Consider the following 21,111-nt stretch of genomic DNA (forward strand, 5'->3'; position numbering starts at 1 on the left):
CTCTTCGGGAATGTTTTTTGTTGAGGGAATAACTTGGCAGAAAATCTCCGTATTTAGTGATATTCTGAGGTTAATCTGAGTTTCTCTTTCAAAGTGCATTATGTTCTGTTGTCCCTAGTTGCCTCCATTTTGGAATTTAGAATATATTTTATTCCTTATAACTTTTAAAGGGTCCATATGTAGAGAAAATGTACATTACCAGTTCAGCATAGACACTGAAGTTCCCCTCGGAGTAGCTGTTAAACTTCTTCTCATGCTCTGACAGGCCGAGCCACATGTTGAGACGCACTTGGACTGGGATTTTGATCCCCTTGTTTTTATCCATGGGGTACTGAACAACAACAGTTTATATAAGGCTTCAAGTCAAGTTCAATATATTATGATTAATTTCATTGATATGTATGTTATAATTTAATACTTAAAACCAGAACATTGCATAATATGACATCTTTAATGAGTTTCTGAAGCTACTAAATATTCGATCAAAAATAGCCCCGCCCACTTAGAGATCACTGGCCAATCAGAAGAAACTCTACATACAGTCCACATTCATTGATATTATCTAAAACGGTTTCTGTTGATTTCTCAAAACTATTTTAAAATATGTTGTGAAATGGCATCATTTTCTTATCGAGGAAAAAAGCAGCTCTCCTCTATATGTGACCAATGTTATTTTAGTATTTTATAGAAGCTGACAGTAGAATTGTACCTGCATGAAGATAGTCTGGGTTCTTCCACAGTATTTGCCGCACGCTTGTTCACTGAAGCTGGAGAACAGCACCTGGTTGGCTGGGATCCTTGAATAAGCCACTCGCTTCTCTCCTCGTAACATCCATATGACGACATCAGGCAGGCTATTCTGAGGCTGTAGAGTCATAAAATCAAATGTTTATATTTGATTGTTATAGAGGAGGTATTACACATCTGTGGGGTGTTAATTGCTAACACATAACATATTTAGATTACCATGTTACCTTTTGTTATTTTGAAAATGCTATATTCCTTGAAAACAATGTATTAAAATATTTAACTTTGCTCTTCACCCCTTTAGAGCACTATCACAACACAATCAGCGTGCATCCCACTAATGAAACTAGTGCACATCGGTTTGTGAAGTTGTAGTGTAATGTTTTGTATACTGCTTTTGTATATATAGAAAAAATGGCCTGGGAGAAGAACGTTATAACATGGTAGAAAGCTCCAAAAAGTAAATTTTGCATAATACCCCCACGTTAAAAACAGAGAATATTGACTCTTTAATTCTTGGACCTCTTCTGCCAGTTGTTTGATTCGGTCCAACCAATCCTCTATTTCAGTGATGGTAGCCTTGATATCAGTGGCCTCCTCCCTCATGTGAGCTGCACCCTGCTTGATGTTCTCCAGAGCAGCGCTGCGCAAACTTTTCAACTGCAAATCCAATGCAGTCAAATTTGGCTGTCCCTCCATGAAGGGTAACTCGACACTGCTAAAAAAAATATTCAATTTAATGTTTATACAAGTCTGATTCACAAACAGTTTATCTCCCATCCCTACTAATATCTATGTCATTTCTGCAGTACAATATATCCTTACCAAAGATCATCAATCAACTGGTCAATTAATTTAAGCCAAATCTCTGCCAGCCGTGTTTCCGGTACTTTAGCAAGGACAGCCGTCTTCAGAGATGTTAGATGGGACTCCTAAAATCAAATTAGAAAATTTGTTTGTTTCTTATAAATAGATTGTGTTTTTCATTTGGAATGATTCTCACCAGTCTGTCTGCAATGTAGAGGAGCAGGTTTACTGAGGCTAGACGGTGGCTGATGTCCTCCCAGTATGACGTAAGGATCACCACAGGCTTTGTGTCGGCCCATGGAAGGTAATAGTAGTGATTACCTGTGGGGCACGACATAAATATATAGACAGTCACTAAACCACTATCTGAGAGTAAGTATCAAGAAAGCTTATATCTGCACTGTGAGATTACAATGTCACATGATAATAATAATAATGCATGTGTTTTTCATACCATCAAAAACTGCAAAGCTGTACTGCGTGGTGGAGGCCAGTGGTTTGCAGGTGGAGTCCAACTTGTTGCCGTAGTTTCCAATGCTCACTTCAAACTGAATGGGCTCTCCGGGTTCTTGGAGCATGCAAGCGCTGTGGAAGACCGCACATAGAGAGAACCGTCTCCTACGCTGGTATTTCTGAAAACATGAAGAAAACAATTTGACTAAGCTAAGGTACATAAACTATGTCACCTCAACCAACAGTTACATATAAAGATATATATGGTATGGTCAGCATTCCAGTCCTTCAGTTAAGAAGATGTTTTTTTATTCAGGAATGTCTACAAATAATTACATTTAAGGAACAGATACCTGAGCCACCTCAGCTGGCACCTCTCGACAGGGAGGAGCAGCAGCTCTATTCCAAGCTCCTCCTGTGTGACTGCGGAGGAAACTCTTTTCGACCATTTGCATCTGCAATCTTGTCCTTTCAGTCTTTACCCAAAGCTCATGATCATAGGTGAGAGGAGGAATAAAGACTCACGCTGCATCCTTCCCTCGCTTGTGAACAAGACCTGAACTCAAGACTTGAACTCATCAACTTGAGGCAGGGACTTCACACCCACTCAAATAAATAATCTCTTTGGAATTTGCACAACACCACCATGAAATTATATTGATTCTAATGGTGACTTCTTTTCCTTCTCTCTATCTGCCATAACTGCTTTTGGGCCAACAACCCTCCTCCACACCATGCCAACCAAAATGACTTTAGTACAACCTATTATCTAATTATTTAATTTCTTGAACATTTATATCTAATTATTTAATTTCTGGGACATTTCCATTGAAGATGTAACAGTGGTTACCTGAGCGACCAGAATGTCATCACTGCAGATGTCCTCCACAGCCTTCTCCGCCTTTGTATCCAGCTGTGTGGACAGCTCCACCAGGACTCTGCCTCGATACGCCACACCTTCTCCCTGCAACAAAATCACAATGCATAGTAATAGACAAAAGAGTAATTTATTTATTATTTATTAAGTTGATGGAGTATGTAAAATTCTTATTTAGGGTTTCGTTAATAAAAATAAAATTACTCTAGCAAAAAATAATCATTAAAATAATTACCCAGGGAACAAAATACTCCTCTACATTTGAGCAACTGTAAGTGTTAGCAAGAGTAGCCAAAGAGTATACTAGAGTAAGAGTAAGAAAATAATAAATAATATTACTAAGTACAAGTAGTAGTTGAAAAGTATTTGTGAAAACTACTAGTGAAGTAAGAGTAATTGAAACAAACATAGCATCTTTTTTCAAATATAATTTCATGTTAATGTAATTAGACGGACAAAATTAATGGTGAAAATCTGGTATTTTCAAAGGATAAGATAGGATAAAACAAAATCATATCTGAAGCTTTGGTCACTTTTAGACGTACTCACAGTGGGAAGAGTGCCCAAAAACCTTTAATCAAGAAATAGTACTGTTACTACTTCAATAAATGTATAACTTTTTTCTTTTTTGTATATAGTAGTACAGTTATTGAAAAAGTAAATTACTTCCTCAAGAGTGGAACACAAATACTATTCTCACTCAAAATTTCAAAATGAAGAGTAACTAAAAACAAAACCTTGTTGTTACTTCAAATGAATATGACTCTGTATCACATCAAGAAAATGCAAGTCAGCGCTCCCTACATTTGGATGGGATAAATGTGTTTGTTACCTTGCCAAAGTTGAGCTCCTCATAGGGGTCACCAAAAGCACTGAACTCCCGGGGGCTTCCATACAGGTTGACGTAGCAGGGGCCAAACACAGGAAGAAACCCAACCTCAGATTGAGCTGCACAAAGTAAACAAATGTGGTAAACAGAGCATAATTCCTGTTTCACTTTATGATAAAAGTGTAGTAGACCATGTTATACGTACATTCAGACATAGTGGAGCTGTTTGAGTCTACAACAACAACGCCATATTATTAATATTAATTAATTATATTCTCTAAACAAGTAAAAATTAAACACAAAATATAAAATAACCTTCAACTTCTCCTCCAGATGAAGACATTTTGCTCAGATTTAAAAATGTTGTTCCGATGGCATCATCTCTGGTTGCACGGTCCCTGGCAACAAAAAGCATTCCCCAAATATTATGGAAAATACGTGGAAATCATTTGACTTGGTTAGTGGTATGCGGACGGCATACAGATTTTTTGTCAATCCTCTTTTAGAACTCATTTAGCCATGGTTTAGTCCAATTTTACACCAGTTTCAGTCTTAGTTTTGAGCTGATATAATCCTGTTTTAGTCCTGGTTTAGATCTGGTGGTACTCAGAAAGACAAATATTTTCTTAGGTGGTACTTGGTGTGAAAAGTGAACTGTTGCTCTGTATAATAGTGCCACTTACCAGTCATATATAGTGAGTTTGATGCGTTCACACATAGAGGGAAACTAAACAAATAAACACAATTGTTGGTTGAAAGAGATAGAATAAATATTCAATAAATTGTTTTGTAGTTAAAATGGTGAAAATTAAAGGTGCACTATGTAACTTTTCAGGTGGCGGGTTGCCACTTGTCCTCATGGAAATGTTATTGCTTCGCCTGGGATGTCCAATTATGGCATTAAAATCATTTTCTTTCCATTTATTTCATATAGCATTGTTAAGTGTTTTTAAGTGTGATGTCACTTCCGAGTCCATCAGCTGACTGAACACAAAGAAAATGTTTGCAATTTCCTCTTTATTTTGTGACATCACATCTCACATAAAAAAGAGATTGTCATTTAAGGTTATGAGCATGGATCTATGTTTAGAACTGTGATTGTAATGTACGAGGGAGATTGAGGTAAAAAGCTAGGCTAAAGTAAGCTAGCGTTAGCTGTGTCTGGTAATTAGAGAAATAAACACTAACTAATCCTATTATGATATCTTATTACTGCATTATTTACATATTTTATAAAGAGCTTTGAAAGGTAATTGTCTTGTTTTATGAAAAAGTAATAAAAACAAAACCAGATTTCAGCTGTGAATTTTCTGGTTGGATCCGGAAGTAACATCATCACTTAACAACCCTATTGGGCGTACAATGATCTGTTGAACATTCAAGGCAAAACAACATTTCCATGGAAACTAACTTTATGCAAAAAACAAGTAAGATGTTGTAGTGTATAGTTTTCATACCTTCACCTGTAGATTGACAAGCTGATTCCACTCTGGGTTTGCATTTTTTTCTATTATTTTGGTGCATATCTTGAAAATAAATCAAGCAATTTAGCAACATTACCAAACCAAAGCCTTTGAATTTTGTAGTAACCATCTTACCTTCTTTCCGGCAAAACTAACTTCTAAATATGGATCCACTAAGTTTTTCCTGTCCCCATCTCCTCCTAAAACCTGTTTCATTGACTGAAGGAAGGCGTCATCCACTGTAGAGGACAAGATTTCAGAATATGGACATCAAAAATATTTAGAATTTTCTTGCTTACTTTGAGGCATATCTTCAGCGCGGAAAACTTTTAGAGTAAGCGTGGCCCATCTCATAGTAACTCCAGCTGGAACAAGTAGATTGCTTTCTATGTCATCCTGTTCTTCGCTTGTCTTCTTCTCAGACTAAAAATACAAGATAATTCAGCATAATATATAGTTTATTATGGATCGGTACTGTGTTACTGTAGTACCGGTGGGTCATCTCCAGTGGCTACTACAATCAGGGTGACTTTGAGGTAACCTTTGGCCCCTGATGTGGGGTCATCCGGATCACTCAACAGCAGCCATTTTCTCATCACAGCATGGCCTGCACAGGGACATTTAAATCATTATATAGTCAAATATATGTTAGTGTTACAACATTTGAATCAAATTTTAAAAATCTAACCTATTTTCTCCGGTTTCAGCTTCCTGTTTCAATATGATATTAGGAGGACTTTTGCCCATTCAAGAGATATAATATTTGGTTTTAAATTCTTGGTAAATGAGCACATTTTTATACAGCACTTTTCCACCTTCAAGGCACTCAAAGCGCTTCACATCAAGGGCATCATACATCAGTGTACGCAGACACTGGGATCAAGGTGAGTTAAGTGTCTTGCCCGAGGACACAACAACAGTATTCATTTGTGGGATAAGTGGACAAACACTCTACCAACGGAGCTACTGTCTTAATTGCTATGGCAACAGTGCTAGATTTTCATCATTCTGAAACCCATGGATATAAGGATGGATCACTTACAATGCAATAGAATACCTGATACAACAAAACAATACTGATAATGTAATGATACAGCAACACCATGATTAACACTGGCAGGAGATAAAAATCTATTGTGAGCTGATCCCTGTGAAGATTTGCTATTTTGGTGAAGTCATCATATTGTGATCCTGTTTAATGTTCCTTTTGGTCAGTCTCTATCATGTTTTGAGTGACAGCTGAATGACAGCTGAATAGTATCTGAATAAAGTATGAACTCTTAGAAACAGTAGATGAATTTAATTACTTCTAACAAAAAAAAGATACTAACTTTTTTTTGGGGGCTAATTTCCCATTATAATTGACATAATTGATAAGAGACAAACTGCACATGATAACTGGCCTTTTTGTAAACATACTTACCAGGTTCATCATAAATGTAGCCAACATCCAACTAGAGATATAAGAAAAGACATGTTAAAAAATGCGTTTCAAAAGTGATGTGAGTAGTACTTAGAAAAATGTACTAAAAGGCTCTTGGAATGACAAAGACACACCTTGAATTCTCCCATTAGATTGTCCGATCTGAGGGAGCAGGAGTCGTAAACCTGTCCAATGTATAGAAATATAGCTCATGTCGTCATGGATATCATTATAATGACTATGCTTGGTTTTAATATACAGCATATGTACACAAACCCTTAGAATGATGCTCTCGTCAAAGAGCTCTGAGGGAAGCATGTTCATGTTGTAGAAAAACATCTGGAATAAAGTTAGACAAATGGTGATTTTCCAGGTACTTAGAACACATAAGTAGATCATAACCTTATATTGTGTTCATTGTAAACAGGAATATTGATCTAAAATAGCATAAAAATAAAAATGGGACCAACTTTCTGGATGGTGATTCATGAGCACGAATGACAAAGAATCTTAATTTTTCAAATAATTGCAACAAGGGCAGGGATGTGGGTGGGGATAGGGGGTAGGTGAAAACTGAAAAATTTTCTTCTTAAGCCTTGAATGAACAGGGATAAGGGAACACTGTAATAAGGTTAAACGCTCAGTGAAGCTGATTTTGCTGAATATATTCCCTTTAATTATTCATACTCAGTTATGTCTAATTATATTTCTTCTTTACACTTATTATTGCTGTATACAGCTATTTTATGATTTGTACCTCATCGAAGAATGGGTTGTTTCCTCGTCTGATTCTGGTCCTGTGCGTTTGTCCACACACACTGAATTTCACCACTGGCTTTATATTGTTCCCAGGAAGCTGTCGGGCCTCAATAATCCGAACGCGGATCTGGTTATATCGGACATAACGGTAACAGTGAGTCAGCTGAGCATACATCAAGTGTGGATGGTACTCAACAGGTTTCAATTAAGTTAGTCAATCTATCAAGTACTGTATATATGATACTATATCATTTATTATTCACATAATATGTAAATAGGACAGATTTGCAAACTAGAAATTGGATAGGTTTTCAGCTAATCATTCCTATTGCTTTGTTGTTGTTGTGAAATAAAAAACAATAAATAAATAATTAACATTTTAAAAAAATATATATGAAGCTATTTTATGTATTTATTTATCTTTATATATACAGGGGAGCCCAATGAGAACAGCTAGGCGCTCTTTGTCATGGGCGCCCTAAAATATAATACAAGCAGAAAAACAAACAAAACAAGCAAGTATACAAGTCTATATAAAACATTAAATGGTTCTGGTTAGCTGTGCATATGACTGAAAGGGTTTTTTCTGCACTCTTCTCTTTTAATGTAAATTTTATGATGATTTGTGATTATTTAGTTTTCATTTGTTGTATTAATGTCTTTCTTATTCTGTAAAGCAAACTGTGTGCAAATTGTGCGATACAAATAAATTTGCCTTGCCTAATAAGAAACAAATCAGGTGCCTTCTTTCCTCGAGGTCGCTCTCGCTAGCGTTAGCAACAGGTTTGATTGACTGCATTGCTACGTACCTGCTCCCTGCTAAATCAGTGGTGCAGGCAGGCATTACCTTCAACAGCCTTGCTCTGGACGGGATCGTGGTTTCTTTGTTGCTATGATACTCAAGGTTGGAATTTCTCATAAGGATCTTGGCTTCAGATTCGCTCTTATAACTGCTACCCTCAATGAGCTTAATTTAACTGGAGCCAAACGCTATGGGTGACGTCGCACTTCCTTTGTCCACTTCTTTATACAGTCTATGCTTGTACCTTATGTCAGCAATAACAAAGAAAACAATACCTGGAAGTCCTGAGGTTTATTGGTCAGGGCCCTGTGCCTCTTTCTGTGGAAGCGCACCGGTTTGTGGCTAGGTTTCCCAGGCTGGTGCGATGAAGAGGTTACACCCGGAGTGGTACCCCCGGTCCCTCCATCAGCGTCCGGATCCCCTTCATCTCCATCCTCAGTGTGGTCTATTAAACCATAACAAGAAAAAAACAAAAAAACAAAAAAAAAATACATACATGCATAAATAATCACAAATAATCATCATAAAATTAACATTAAAAGAGAAGACGAAGAATTCAAAATAAATCCAAAATTGTTTAGAACTGTTGTTTTAAAATGAAAATAAGTGAGAATGGGTTGAAATTAAACTTGTACCATTTTGATTTTACTAAAAATATTTGCACTCACCTTCATCAACTGTTGACATGGCTCCATCAATGTTCTCATTCATATTTGGAGCACCGTGGGAAGGAGGTTCATACGCAACCAGCAAATTTATGGTTGTCTTCAAAATTGTATTTTAAAAAGTTGTTATTGTGTTATACTGGTATAATCACATTTGCAATTAAGGTTTACAAAACATAACAATATTTACCCCAATAGCCTGTTGTTTTTCATTGATCAATGGCACATTCCTGTATGGGAGGGCCTTCACTTGACCACTGGCCAATTCTCTCAGATAAACCTTTGCAGAACCAATAAACCTGAAAAAAGAGTAAAAAAAAACAACAAAGAGATTAAAGTGCATGTGACATATTTCCCTAAAACATATTTATTTAAACTTTTTCTCCCTACTAAACTGCATACATGGAGTTTTAATAGCACTGTCTACTATTCCAAATAATGTTTTGGCAACTTTAGTGCAAATTCAGTAAATTTGCTGCTTTGTGGTCAAATACATATAAAACTGTGTGCTTGTGTGTGCTTTCTCCAGGGGACATTGCAATTTCAAGTACTATGTGACATCACTTAGGGCTGCCTTGAGGGCTGCCAGGGGTTTGTGATTACAACACCTGGCTTCAGAGGCAAAGTTTGAAGTGTAGATAACTGTAAAACCAATCACACTGTTCCGTATACCTCCAGACCCCGCCCCTCTTCCCCCCTCACTCTTCCCTTCCTCCATCCCCCTGGTATTACCCATTTAAGCAGCTCTATTTGAAAGGTAATTGTGGGCAGAGTTTAGGTGTTTAGTCCCATTTTAAGAATTTGCTAAGAATCTTGCCTTATTTTCCTTATTTTTATTTTTTGGTAAGTTTATCATTTAACTTCCTGATTGGATATGGACTTATGAATAATATGTATCTATGTGGGCAGAAGACGTGACCATAAAGGATATTCCATTGTTCCCTGGAAACCATAACCACATTAAGCAACAAAAGCTGGTCTACGTTACGCAATAGCTTTTATTTGACAAATAAAAATATATGAACACAACTATTTTGTTAAAAGAATGTTTGAACTATCATAAAAATGTGTTCCCTATGCATAAATTGTCCCTGAATTTTGGATGGAATTTAGTTACTTCCTGCATATTTGCGTTACTTGCTGTAATTTTTTTAACTTTTATTCTAAATTCTTCATTGGTCTAAACTATGATGAATAACCTATCATATCCACCTGACATAATCACAATCTGTCATACATCACACGTTTGGTGTAGAAAGAGCTAACGACAAATTATTTTCACTTCTCATTTTCACTTCTTTGTGTATTGCATTGATCTATGTCGAGGGCACTATATTTCTATGTACCAAGTTGCTACACAATGGAAACTACCAGTCTTGTCAGCTGGTGTTAGTGGTAAAGGGAAGGATGAATGTAACAGTTGCTTATAATGAATCACCAATGATGACGGGTAATATAAACATGCGATCAAAGAGTAAAGCATAAAATATATATTACTGGGATGAACCAAAGAGATACCCTACGATACTTGGTTGAACTAGCTGTAACTTTGCACACATGGCAACAATTATCATTTGCCAAAGCTATGCACTGGGCGTTCCATGCACAATATAAACAGTATGGCGAGACCACAAAGCTCCATTCATTTGAGTTACTTAAGAAAAATCTGGTCTGCTGTTACTTTAACTACACTGCACCACTTTGCCGAGTGGCTAAAAACAAGAGTCTATTTTAAGCCATGGAATGTAAATAAATGGCAAAAGGCATTTTAAATCTTCTCAGTGGGAAACTTTGAGATACTTGAGATTTTGAACTTAGAAAATAGTATTACTTAAAAACATCAAGTAAACCTAAAACTACCTGAATTTTCAGGACCTAAACCCCAGCACCAGCAGCCAGGAAGAAGTCATGTGAGGGAAACTTATGAACATCTAACTACTACACTTAAAATATACTGCCTGCTTCAAGAAACACTACCACCATGTTTCCTTGCTATCTCTATCTTTCAGTATCATTGGAAGATAGTGCTACATTAGCATCTAGCACTAAAAAAACACAAACATTCATCCCCATTGTGTACATGAAAAGACTACTGTTTCTCATAAAGTGCTTTGCTAGTGATGACAAGTTTGTGCAAGCACTGTAGCTGAGTCCTCTCTAACAGGCACCAACAAGGGAAATATCATAGAGCATGACTGAAACGCCCCTACTCTTCAACACACACTCCTTAGAGCCTTCCCTAAAATAATTATAACTGCATATCAAAAGAGGAACTGTTGTGAATAGAATAATACATAGGACCAAGAGAACCAGATGAGAAATTCAAAGTAGGTGAAACTGATTAAAACAGTATATAGGGCATTCTTTCGTAGTGTAAACAGCCCAGGAGCTCTTTTGTATACAAGATCAAGTACTCTGTTAGCACAAGTCCAAACAAGGTACCAGTGAGCAATGTAGGAGGTAGGAGTATTCCAAGTTTAGAAAAAAGATATATTGTTACTACATGTCAGTACTATCTACTATTACCATATTAAAGTGGTCAGGTGGATATGACAGTGAAGCCCACACATTTCATTAAAACAGTATAATTATGTTTAAGATTTAGTTAAATATCTTATTTAGTAATATATACCTAGTATATAAATATCTAGTTTGACAATTTTGGTGAAGAAGTTTACTTCCTGGTTGGACATGGGTAGGAGTAATTCTACAACTGTTACCTAGCAACTGTACCATAAACAATGGCAAAAACTGATCAAATTTACACAATAGTTATGGTTTGACAGTGATAAATTAATGTTTATTATATTCCTTGCATGTAAATGGTCCCTGAATTTTTGATTACTTCTACTTTTGATAATTGTATGGTCCTACACTTTGGCCAAAAAATTGGTCAAAACCAAAACTATTTCTTTTTCTGTAAGTTAATTTCTTGCAAACTTATAAACTTTCCCCACCAAAGTCAGGTTCACACGATGATCTTCCTGTAACATGCAGTTTAAGTAGTGGCACTGTGGTTTCACATACCTAGTATCACATCCTGAGTGTAGCCTATGATTACACTATACAGATTTTTTGTACTTACTTGTCCTTTCCAATCGTTTCAAAGTCTTTCACCACCACATCAACAAAAGACGATGCATCCAGTGGACAGTTTTTAAGGTCAAATTCCAGTACCTATCCACAAAAAACAACATCAAATCGTTTAACGAGCCCTTATTACATTATTTTCTGATCTCGCTATAATGTTGTGTCCTCATCACAAACAGACCTGAAGTTGTGTTTTGTTTCATTCACACATGTTTAACACACAAGCCCTGCATATTTAAGCTGAGCTTTTCTCTCAAACAGAAAACACTCTGTTCCACCTTGTGATGTCATGTGGTAAAACAGGAAGTGCTCCAATGTGTTTTTAAACTCCATACACCTTCAGTGGAATCATTTGGATCATTTCAGCACTGAAATTGCCCATCTCTGCTGAACTAAAGGTAAAAGGTAACTGTTAACTACCACTACGTGATATCACAAGGTGGAATAGTGCATTTTGAGCTTTGGAGATGTAGATAGAGTAACAGTATAGGGTTACTCAAACATGTGTAAACTTAAGAAAACACAACTCCAGGAATGTTTTTGAGGATGTAACAACATTTTAACATGGCTTAAAGCTCACAAGAGTCAATTTTGCATAATACAGGACTTTTAAAATGTATATGACAGGTTAGACACTTTTCCACCAAAAATAGTTAACATCATTATATTTAAGATTTTACAGATATCTTGGCTAGTTTTGTCTAGTTCTTTAATTCTGGTGAAGTGTATAATTTTACTTCCTGGTTGGACATGGGTAGCAGATGTGACATACATAGTGGTAATTCCACATCCATTACCTAGCAACCAAAAGTTGTCTAAACTACACAAAAGTAATGATTAGACAAATATAAATAGATGACAACATCTTTATTTTGTTAAATCAATCTTTATACTCTCAGAAACATGCCTTTCTTGTGTGTAAACAATTTTCAGCTTTAATGACATACCTAGGAGGCATACTTTTTCAAAACTCTCCACTACGTCGTGTATTTTTATACTTCACATTTAGACTTTTTTCCCCACAAACTGTTACTTAACTGATGTAAAACTATGATAAACATTTACCACAGTCACTATTCCAACAAAAGTAAGTAATGACGAGAAAAACATTACGTTGTCATTAAGTTGTCATATGCTTTAACAGTAAAAACACTATGCTATATTTCTCCTTCATACCTCATTCCAAACAGGATTCAGTTCATTGTCAATAGCTTTGGTTTTCTTCTTTTCACCTGCAAGCACAAAGACAGCTGTTAGCCTAAAGATAATATTTATTTTCTTAGAATGAATGGGGCTTAGCTTAAACTACACTTGCACTGGCTAGAAAAACTATAAACCTGATTCCTGACCTTATAAGGACATGCTGCTCAATGAATGACTAACAAAATATGCTCCCAGTATAGTTTACGGAGATTGTCACATAACTTAGGTCACAGGAAGTTAAATTAAAATCCGGCAATGTTTAAAAAGAAAGAATAAAAGATGGGAAGAATTACAGATGAATTGAAACTAACAGATTTCTTACCTCTGAATAAAACCCCAACAATTGGATCAGGAATTCCAAGTTTCCTTTTTGGTATTCCATTGGCAGACTCTACCGTGACCCGCAGCATTTTGGAAAAGTTTGGTTTTCTTTTTCACTGATGAAGCATATTCCACAGAGAGAGTGCAGCCAGACAGACAGCAAGACACACAGCCAGGGGGAACTGAAGAGGAGGAGGAGGAGAGCAGATGTGAGGACGCACAAAAGCACTGCCCTGTGAGTAGGTGGTATAGTAGGTGTTGTTGATGGGACTGGGAGCTTGGCATTGTCTGTAAAAAATAAATAAATAAAATTAAAAATAAACTCATTAGTGTGTTTATCTTGCACTTTTTCACCGAAGCAAGTTCCTAGTTTGTGAACTGTGTTCACAGACTATGGCAATAAAAGTCTTCTGATTCTGATTCTGATCTGATTAACAAGCATTTACACAATTACCTACATAAAACGGATTAAATAAAAATAAATAAATATAAAGATAATCTAATAATAGTCTAGCAACATCTACACAATTCCCATATTTTAAAACGTAAAAAAGTAAAATATATAAAATAAACATGCGCTTCATCCTTCCGTTATTCCACTAATGTAGTTTATAATATAGCGACATCTAGTGGTCAACATGAATATTGTTTTCGAATTTTACATTATTTTTACATTATTATTGCGCTTACCTAAATAATAAAAGCACTATTTTCTTTTAATTTTTTTGTTTGTTTTTTTTCTTCAGAATTTCCCGTTCATAATTATAATTCAAAACTACAAACTTTGCGGGCCAAGTATAACCCGTATAAAACAGAAACAGTAAACTTTAACACATGGACTAACGGTTCAAACGATAAGCGGTAAACGGAATATGATATTTATATTCAGTACCATATATATGTTTTGAAACGAAACGAACTTTGCTTTTAAACATTTTAGGTAAGTAATCAACAAAACAAAATTCAACCATGCTAAAACTGTTCAATAGTATGCTAACAGGGCTAATTATGCTAACTTCTCCATAAAAATAATACGGCTTTTCTCGTTAAGTTAGCTCTCGAATAAAATTGCTGAAATAAAAAAAGCTTACGCAAAGGTAAACTTTTCAAACTTTTTATATATGATTATTTCTTTATTTTTTGTAATTATAATACAGTAGCCTATTTTGTAAGAAAGATGATTGCTTTTATAGTTACATTTATTTACTACCACAATTTGCTAACACGGTTGTTTCACCATTTTCATTATATTACGTAAAGTATTTGACGTTTCTTGGAATGTTTTTTTCTTGAAACTGAACTAATTATCCTTTTTCACATTCAGCCAGCAACTTACTTTACTGAGAAGATGCCACGGTCGTCTGCTAACCGCAAAAAGCTCCGCACAGCTGTGCAAACTCCCCGGGCTCGTATTATCATCAGCAATCTGAGAAGAGAAAATGTGTTTTTGTTGAAGACTTTGAATGACCTGGCTCAGCATCACAATGACCACAACAGGATTATAGAGGTAAGTAAAGAGATAAACAGGGCTCAACTGCTTTGATTGGAGTTTAACCAATTTTAGAATATCCATTTTATTTGGGTTTCAGCTGACTTTTTATAGGCTGCATTTTGACTTTTCACCATTCAAAAGATAGGATATTTTGCCAATTGCCATGGCAACGGTCCAGGAAATTACTTACAGAAGAGTATAAAAAGTACTGTCACTGTTAAATATATTACTCAAGTTGGAGTTAAAGTTTGGTGTCTGAAAACTATACAGAGAAGTACATTTTGAATGAAAGTTACTCAAGTAAATGAGTACTACCTAGGAGTTTATAAAATCTGCAGAGGGTCCCAAAGAGTCAAACTAGAATTATTGAATTATAATAAAGAAATGTATTACTGTTCTGTAAAATCTTGAAAAGCATAAAACTATATGTTTTAATCACTGAAAGAAAAAGATTCTGACATATTAGCAAATTGCAAAGGCTGCAGTTTTTGGAGTACTGTACCATAATTTCCTCCTCAAACAACAAAATATCCCTTATTCTGCATAATGACTGCTAACCCTGTAGTTTAGATCTGTACAAACATGTTCTGAAATGTGATTGTTCTATTGGTTTGTCAATTCACATTTAATTCTTTTTGTCAATTCTTCTGGATGTGTTTAAAATGTAAACATAACACATAAAATCGCAATTACATATTTTCTCCTAATTGCACAGCCCTATGTCCCATCGCATCATAAAACATTTCCCACTTTCACTAAATGTCTGTGTAGACCCTCAGTCGTCCAGGTCTGATCCATAGCAAACAACGAAGTTTAAATCTGTCATCTGGACAAATCGTTGTTGGAGCTGCGAAACGTCTTCACTTCTACAACAATTTGTCCAGCTGACAGATTTAAACTTCGTCGTTTGCCACTTTCACTAAAGTCTGAGGTGAATCAAAAAATGTTCTAGCTTTCTATAAAAATAACCCAGTGTGTGCATTTGTCTGGAATATGTAATTAGATCCCAGAACATGTATTACATCCCATCCCAGAACATGTATTACATTTTTCTTATTATCTCTTTGCAGAGATTTCTGGCCCTAATACCTTACCGCCCCTCATCACAAGAGTATGAAGCAGAGGATGCAAACTGCAATCCAGTGCTGATGCCAGAGGAGCAGAGGTGCAATGAAGAAAACCAGTGTGACGTTGTGAATCTGAGAAGACTGGCCTGTTACGCGAATGAGATAGCAGAGATAAAGGACCAGCTTGTGAGCATCTCAGCCAGGTGTCAGTATTTGCAGAACAACTCTGCAAGGGAACAGGTAAAGAAGTAGTAGTAGTAATGGTAGGAGTAGTAGTAGTAATGGTAGTAGTATTTGTTTTTGAAAAGAAATATCCGGATGTTAAGCTGTTATTTTTTTTAATGTTTTTTCATGTGTAATATTTACTTTTTACTTTAGTATTTTACTCACTGCATTTTATAGTGTTTTATCAGTATATAACTGTGCATGTTGTAAGATGAGAGGGGAGGTACAGGGACATCTGTTTTGGGGAAATTAACAGCTGGTAAAGTTTCTGCAATATTTACTTTCCATGTCTATTTAGTATTTTACTTAGTGTATTTTATATTGTTTCATCAATCCCTTACTGTTCATGTTATAAGAAGTTAGGCAGGAAGGACTACAGCTCTATACTGTAGCTTTATTGATACCATCTCAATATACACATTTTAGATGTGTTTTGCTCACAGACATACAATAATTAGCTTTTTAATGCATAGTGTTCAAGACACTACCACTTTATTCTGTTTTGTACAGGACTGTGCTGTTGATGTGCAGGGAAATAATGACATCATCACAGAGCTCCAAATCAGCCTCAGTGATGTAAGTTTGTTTATTTTATTTATTAGTTCATTCATTCATTCACTTTTTTATGTATTTTTATCAATGCATTATTATTATTATTATTTATTATTATTATTATTATTATTATTATTATTATTATTATTATTATTATTATTATTATTATTATTATTATTATCTGATGTGCTTCAAAAAACTAAAATTTTCTTTTCCTATTCCCATCCAGGCCATTGACAAGAATAAGCAGTGGGTAGAGTATGACCAGCAGAGGGAGCTCTACGTGAAGTCCATATTAACCAGAATGTTGTGGCTGGAGAAACACCTGCACGAAGTCTCTGAAACCCGGGTAGCTGAGCGCAAAGACTTTCTATCAGATGGTGAGATTCTGTTAAAGGAGCACTATAAGTTTATATGACTGTTTAAATATTCACATAGCAATATATAATAATATTTTATTATTAATATCTCGTGTATGTTACTATGATAATGAAATAAATAGTCTAACCTGTCATATTCTCATTTCTTCAGTTTGTTTACACATCATATATCTACATTGGGACTAAATCTGATCTCAGTTTGTATTTAACTAATACTGAACCAGGACCAAAGAAGAACTTGGGTGAATGTTTGTTTAATGCCCCTCGTGTGATTATCCCTTTACAGAAAAGAAGAAACTTAAACAGATGGAGCAGTACTATGAAGAACTTATGCAGAAAGCTGGTCAGGAGTTAGACATACTCAGAGAACAGGTCTGTCTCATCCAGGCAGTTCTGTCCCAGGCCCAGAGAGAGTAAGTGCTGTTTAAAGTCATTCCATCTTCATGGACTGTAATATTAATACAATTTTAACCTTTTTTTTTTTTTACTTTATTTCTCAAATAAATTACAAATGTTTTTGTAATTGGGAAAAAGCTTAATAAAATGGGTGCTTGTTCTGCCCCACAAAAACCCAGAACCAGAGCCATTAAGTCTAATTTATGTTGACTTTTAAACATTTATAGATTTGAAATCTATAGTTCTATACTTCCTCCGCATGTTAACTTTTAATAGTACAAAAATATTTATCCAAATAATTATCAGAGTTAGGTGGTGAAGGTAAGCTTTTACACAATAACATTACTCAAGTAGGACAAAGTTATGGAAGAAAATGTTCAAGTAAGAGTAAAAGTGTTCTGGAAACTACTCTGTGCAATGTCAGTATTTTCATTTTATGAAATTGGTCATATTTGAAGGAGCGGTGCAAGAAACACAAATGTTCAAATCAATTTAAGGAAGAATAGCATACAAGAACAGCAACAATGCAAAAATGTGCAATTTTGAATATTTTTAAGCGTTTAGAATATTTTTTGTATTTATTATTATAGTTTTTTTTGTAAAGACATATGTCTTTCTTAGCAGCACTTCAAATGAGCCACATTGTTCCAAGAGGCATAATTGTTTTTACAATCAGGATCAATGTTCATGTGTTCAGGCACCTAATAAATACTTTTTGCAAATCATTATTATTATACTTATACCCACTCACAGTGGGAAGAGGAAGAAAACGCTTCTCAAGTAATAGTATTGTTACACTGTAAAAGAAATTTTTGAAATAAAAAAGAAGAAAGTTACTGAGGTCAATGTACTTGAGTATGTGTAACTGTGTACTACCTGCCTTTGCTAATCATGATTCCAGTTACAACCCAAATATGTGGTTATACTTTTTCTTGTATTTTTAATCCATTCATAAATATTCTTCTGATACACAGGTGCAGAGAAAACCAGTTGGAGCTGAATGAACTCAGAGAGCAGCTACAACCTGACAGGAATACACCAAACCCAGTAGACATAAGGAGGGAAGATGAGGAGGAGTATCTGACCACTGAGGCAGAAGTCCTCCACGTGAGACTGAACAAGGAGAGGCGCAAGTCAGCTACCTTAGAGCTGCAGGTACCTGTACTATGAGACCGGATATTTAAATGTGTAAAAGTCATGGTTAAAATGTTTGTAAACAATTTGTCATCTTTCAGTCGGGACATCTACAGAAGTACTTCCTCAATCATTATCACAAGGCTCAGAGGCAGATAGCAAAGTTTAAACGCATGGTAAGAAAGTTTTGGATAATAATATAAACTTTAAATCAGATACTAATTGATTGATTCACTAAAACTTTGGAGGAAAAAAATCTAAACTAGATACTCATTTGATCAGTTATCAATACTAAAAAAGTCACATTCACAGGACAGAAATTAACCTTTAGAATTATCTTGAACTGTATCAGAACAAGTACAGGACCACATATGCTTCGTTTATGTGGTCCTCTGGAACTCAGGAAAATGTTTCCAAGTTGTAAAATGCACATGAATGCTCGCACAAATCCGTCTGTCCGACTTCCACACCTGACGTCATCTGCTCTGTGCAGATGAACTAAACACATTTTAGCATGTCTTAAAGTTATTACATCTAGGGGTTAACTTCAGTTATCCATATCATAAGAGCAACAGACCCGAGACTACAACTGTTTAATTAATTACCTATGTAACGTTAACTAGCTAAAGTAAACAGGCAACTTTTAGTTTTGGGAAGGCTAACAGCAAAAACTCTTACTTGTTAGCTCTGTTAATGAGTGGACTGAGTGATTTTATTCATGATGACATAAAAATCCCAACATTCCGAGATAAAAGTACATGAATGCAAACAAGTCGGAACCCCGACATCTCATTTCGGAATCCCGAGTTCCCAAAAGACCGCATGGATGCAGCAATAGACTAATATTGTTTAAATGTCTGCACTCTATGGGTCCTCTATATTTGAGAGAGCTACTGGAGCTCTATACTCCACCCAGAGCCCTGAGGTCAGCTGACCAGCTCCTGCTGCTGTCCCCAGGTCCAACCTCAAAACAAGAGGAGACAAAGCTTTTTCTGTAGCAGCGCCCGCACTATGGAAAAGCCTCCCTATGCCTGTCAGATCTTTTCTGTCTGTAGAGCAGTTTAAGAACAGACTAAAACCCACCTCTACTTCCTGGCATTTGGTTCGAGCTAGGCAGGATATCTTGGTGTTTTATTGCTTTGTTGTTCTTTGCTTATGTGTCATATTTTATGTATCTGTTTTTGTTTATTGTTGTTTATGTTAAGCACTCAACAGCTTAACAGCTTAAGTTGTACTTTAAATGTGCTATATACATAAAATTGAATTGAATTGAATGGTATACGTCTATGGACATACCTGGACGATTTAGGGATTACATAGATATAAGACCAGATGCTAATATAAAAGAAATCATCATGGTATTGGAATCAGTATGGAATATCAAGACTATTCCTTAATACTTAAATCAAGTTTGAAACTATTATGACAACACTGGTACAATAGGCCAATCCTCTAGTTAGTTACTTTTTATAATGAATTTAGCACAAAAAACTCAATATTATAAGGCTACTTAGATTTAGACAAAAGAAAAATTACTACGTCATAGTAGCCTCATAGTTACTGGTAACAGAATATACCTATAAAATAGGTAATACATGACTATAGCAAATGAACTGAATTGTCGTATACTCATATAGCCTATATAACATTTTGGTTTTCAGATTGAGATTTTGCTTCAAGATCTTCATGACGAGAGAGAGAACTGTTCATATCTAAAGCAGCAGCTGGAACTTGTCCAAGCTCAAACAGAGGAGAAAGAAAGAACTGAAAAGGTTTGAGCAGAAACAAGTGAACAGTTCAAAGGTCATGTCATAGTTTTTGTAGTGGATTAATATCCATAATAATACATTATATTGGTAATAGAGGAAGAGGCAAACACAGAATTCATTTTAGATGCAAAGAACATCATTTTTCTTTTTTTTTTGTTGTTGTTTAAAGCCATTTGATTGTCTCCATGGAGATGTTATTTTTTCTGCCTAGAAATCCCTTTATAAATCCCTAAAAACGTGCAGTGGCATCACCTCTCTCACCTCATTGATCTGACCTGTAACTTGGTCTGGGGATGTATCTTATAAGGTTATACCATTAGATTAGCTTTGGCCCAGGTGTAATCTGCTGCGTAACAGTTGTGGAATTACCTCCTCTTGTGACACATCTGCTGCCCATTCTCCATCAGGAAGTAAAATTATAATGACAAAAAAATAGGTCAGATGTTACCTTAAAAATAATTACAGTATGTACATTTTTTTTCTAGTTAATGACCTGGTCTGATCCGTCATATCACTTTATCTTTGTAGTAATAGTGTCTTGTTTTTCTTAGACTGACAATCCAACCCTAAACTTGGCTCAGCCCTCAGACCTCCCCCCTCTCCCTCCTAAGACCCGTGGCCCAGTTTCACCTCACAAGAGTGTGCTGGAGGAGAGCT

At 35.6% G+C, this 21,111-nt stretch overlaps 1 protein-coding gene across 1 annotated transcript in view; it reads right to left on the bottom strand.

Annotated features, from left to right (window-relative positions):
* Positions 1 to 13,616, bottom strand: part of myofl (myoferlin like) — a 32,838-nt gene extending 19,222 nt beyond the window's left edge. Inside the window, 25 exon segments of the mRNA XM_055227362.1 lie at positions 200 to 331; positions 710 to 865; positions 1,270 to 1,462; positions 1,573 to 1,679; positions 1,751 to 1,875; positions 2,009 to 2,186; positions 2,858 to 2,971; positions 3,717 to 3,832; positions 3,919 to 3,945; positions 4,029 to 4,111; positions 4,397 to 4,440; positions 5,171 to 5,239; positions 5,312 to 5,415; positions 5,476 to 5,599; positions 5,668 to 5,783; positions 6,600 to 6,630; positions 6,734 to 6,784; positions 6,876 to 6,938; positions 7,357 to 7,485; positions 8,436 to 8,605; positions 8,829 to 8,925; positions 9,016 to 9,124; positions 11,911 to 12,002; positions 13,092 to 13,147; positions 13,441 to 13,616. Of these exon segments, the coding sequence (XP_055083337.1) occupies positions 200 to 331; positions 710 to 865; positions 1,270 to 1,462; positions 1,573 to 1,679; positions 1,751 to 1,875; positions 2,009 to 2,186; positions 2,858 to 2,971; positions 3,717 to 3,832; positions 3,919 to 3,945; positions 4,029 to 4,111; positions 4,397 to 4,440; positions 5,171 to 5,239; positions 5,312 to 5,415; positions 5,476 to 5,599; positions 5,668 to 5,783; positions 6,600 to 6,630; positions 6,734 to 6,784; positions 6,876 to 6,938; positions 7,357 to 7,485; positions 8,436 to 8,605; positions 8,829 to 8,925; positions 9,016 to 9,124; positions 11,911 to 12,002; positions 13,092 to 13,147; positions 13,441 to 13,528 (2,574 nt within the window). The 5' untranslated portion in view covers positions 13,529 to 13,616.
* Between the last annotated feature and the right edge of the window lie 7,495 nt (positions 13,617 to 21,111).

This window comes from Periophthalmus magnuspinnatus, chromosome 15, assembly GCF_009829125.3.
Source record: "Periophthalmus magnuspinnatus isolate fPerMag1 chromosome 15, fPerMag1.2.pri, whole genome shotgun sequence".
NCBI lineage: Eukaryota > Metazoa > Chordata > Actinopteri > Gobiiformes > Gobiidae > Periophthalmus > Periophthalmus magnuspinnatus.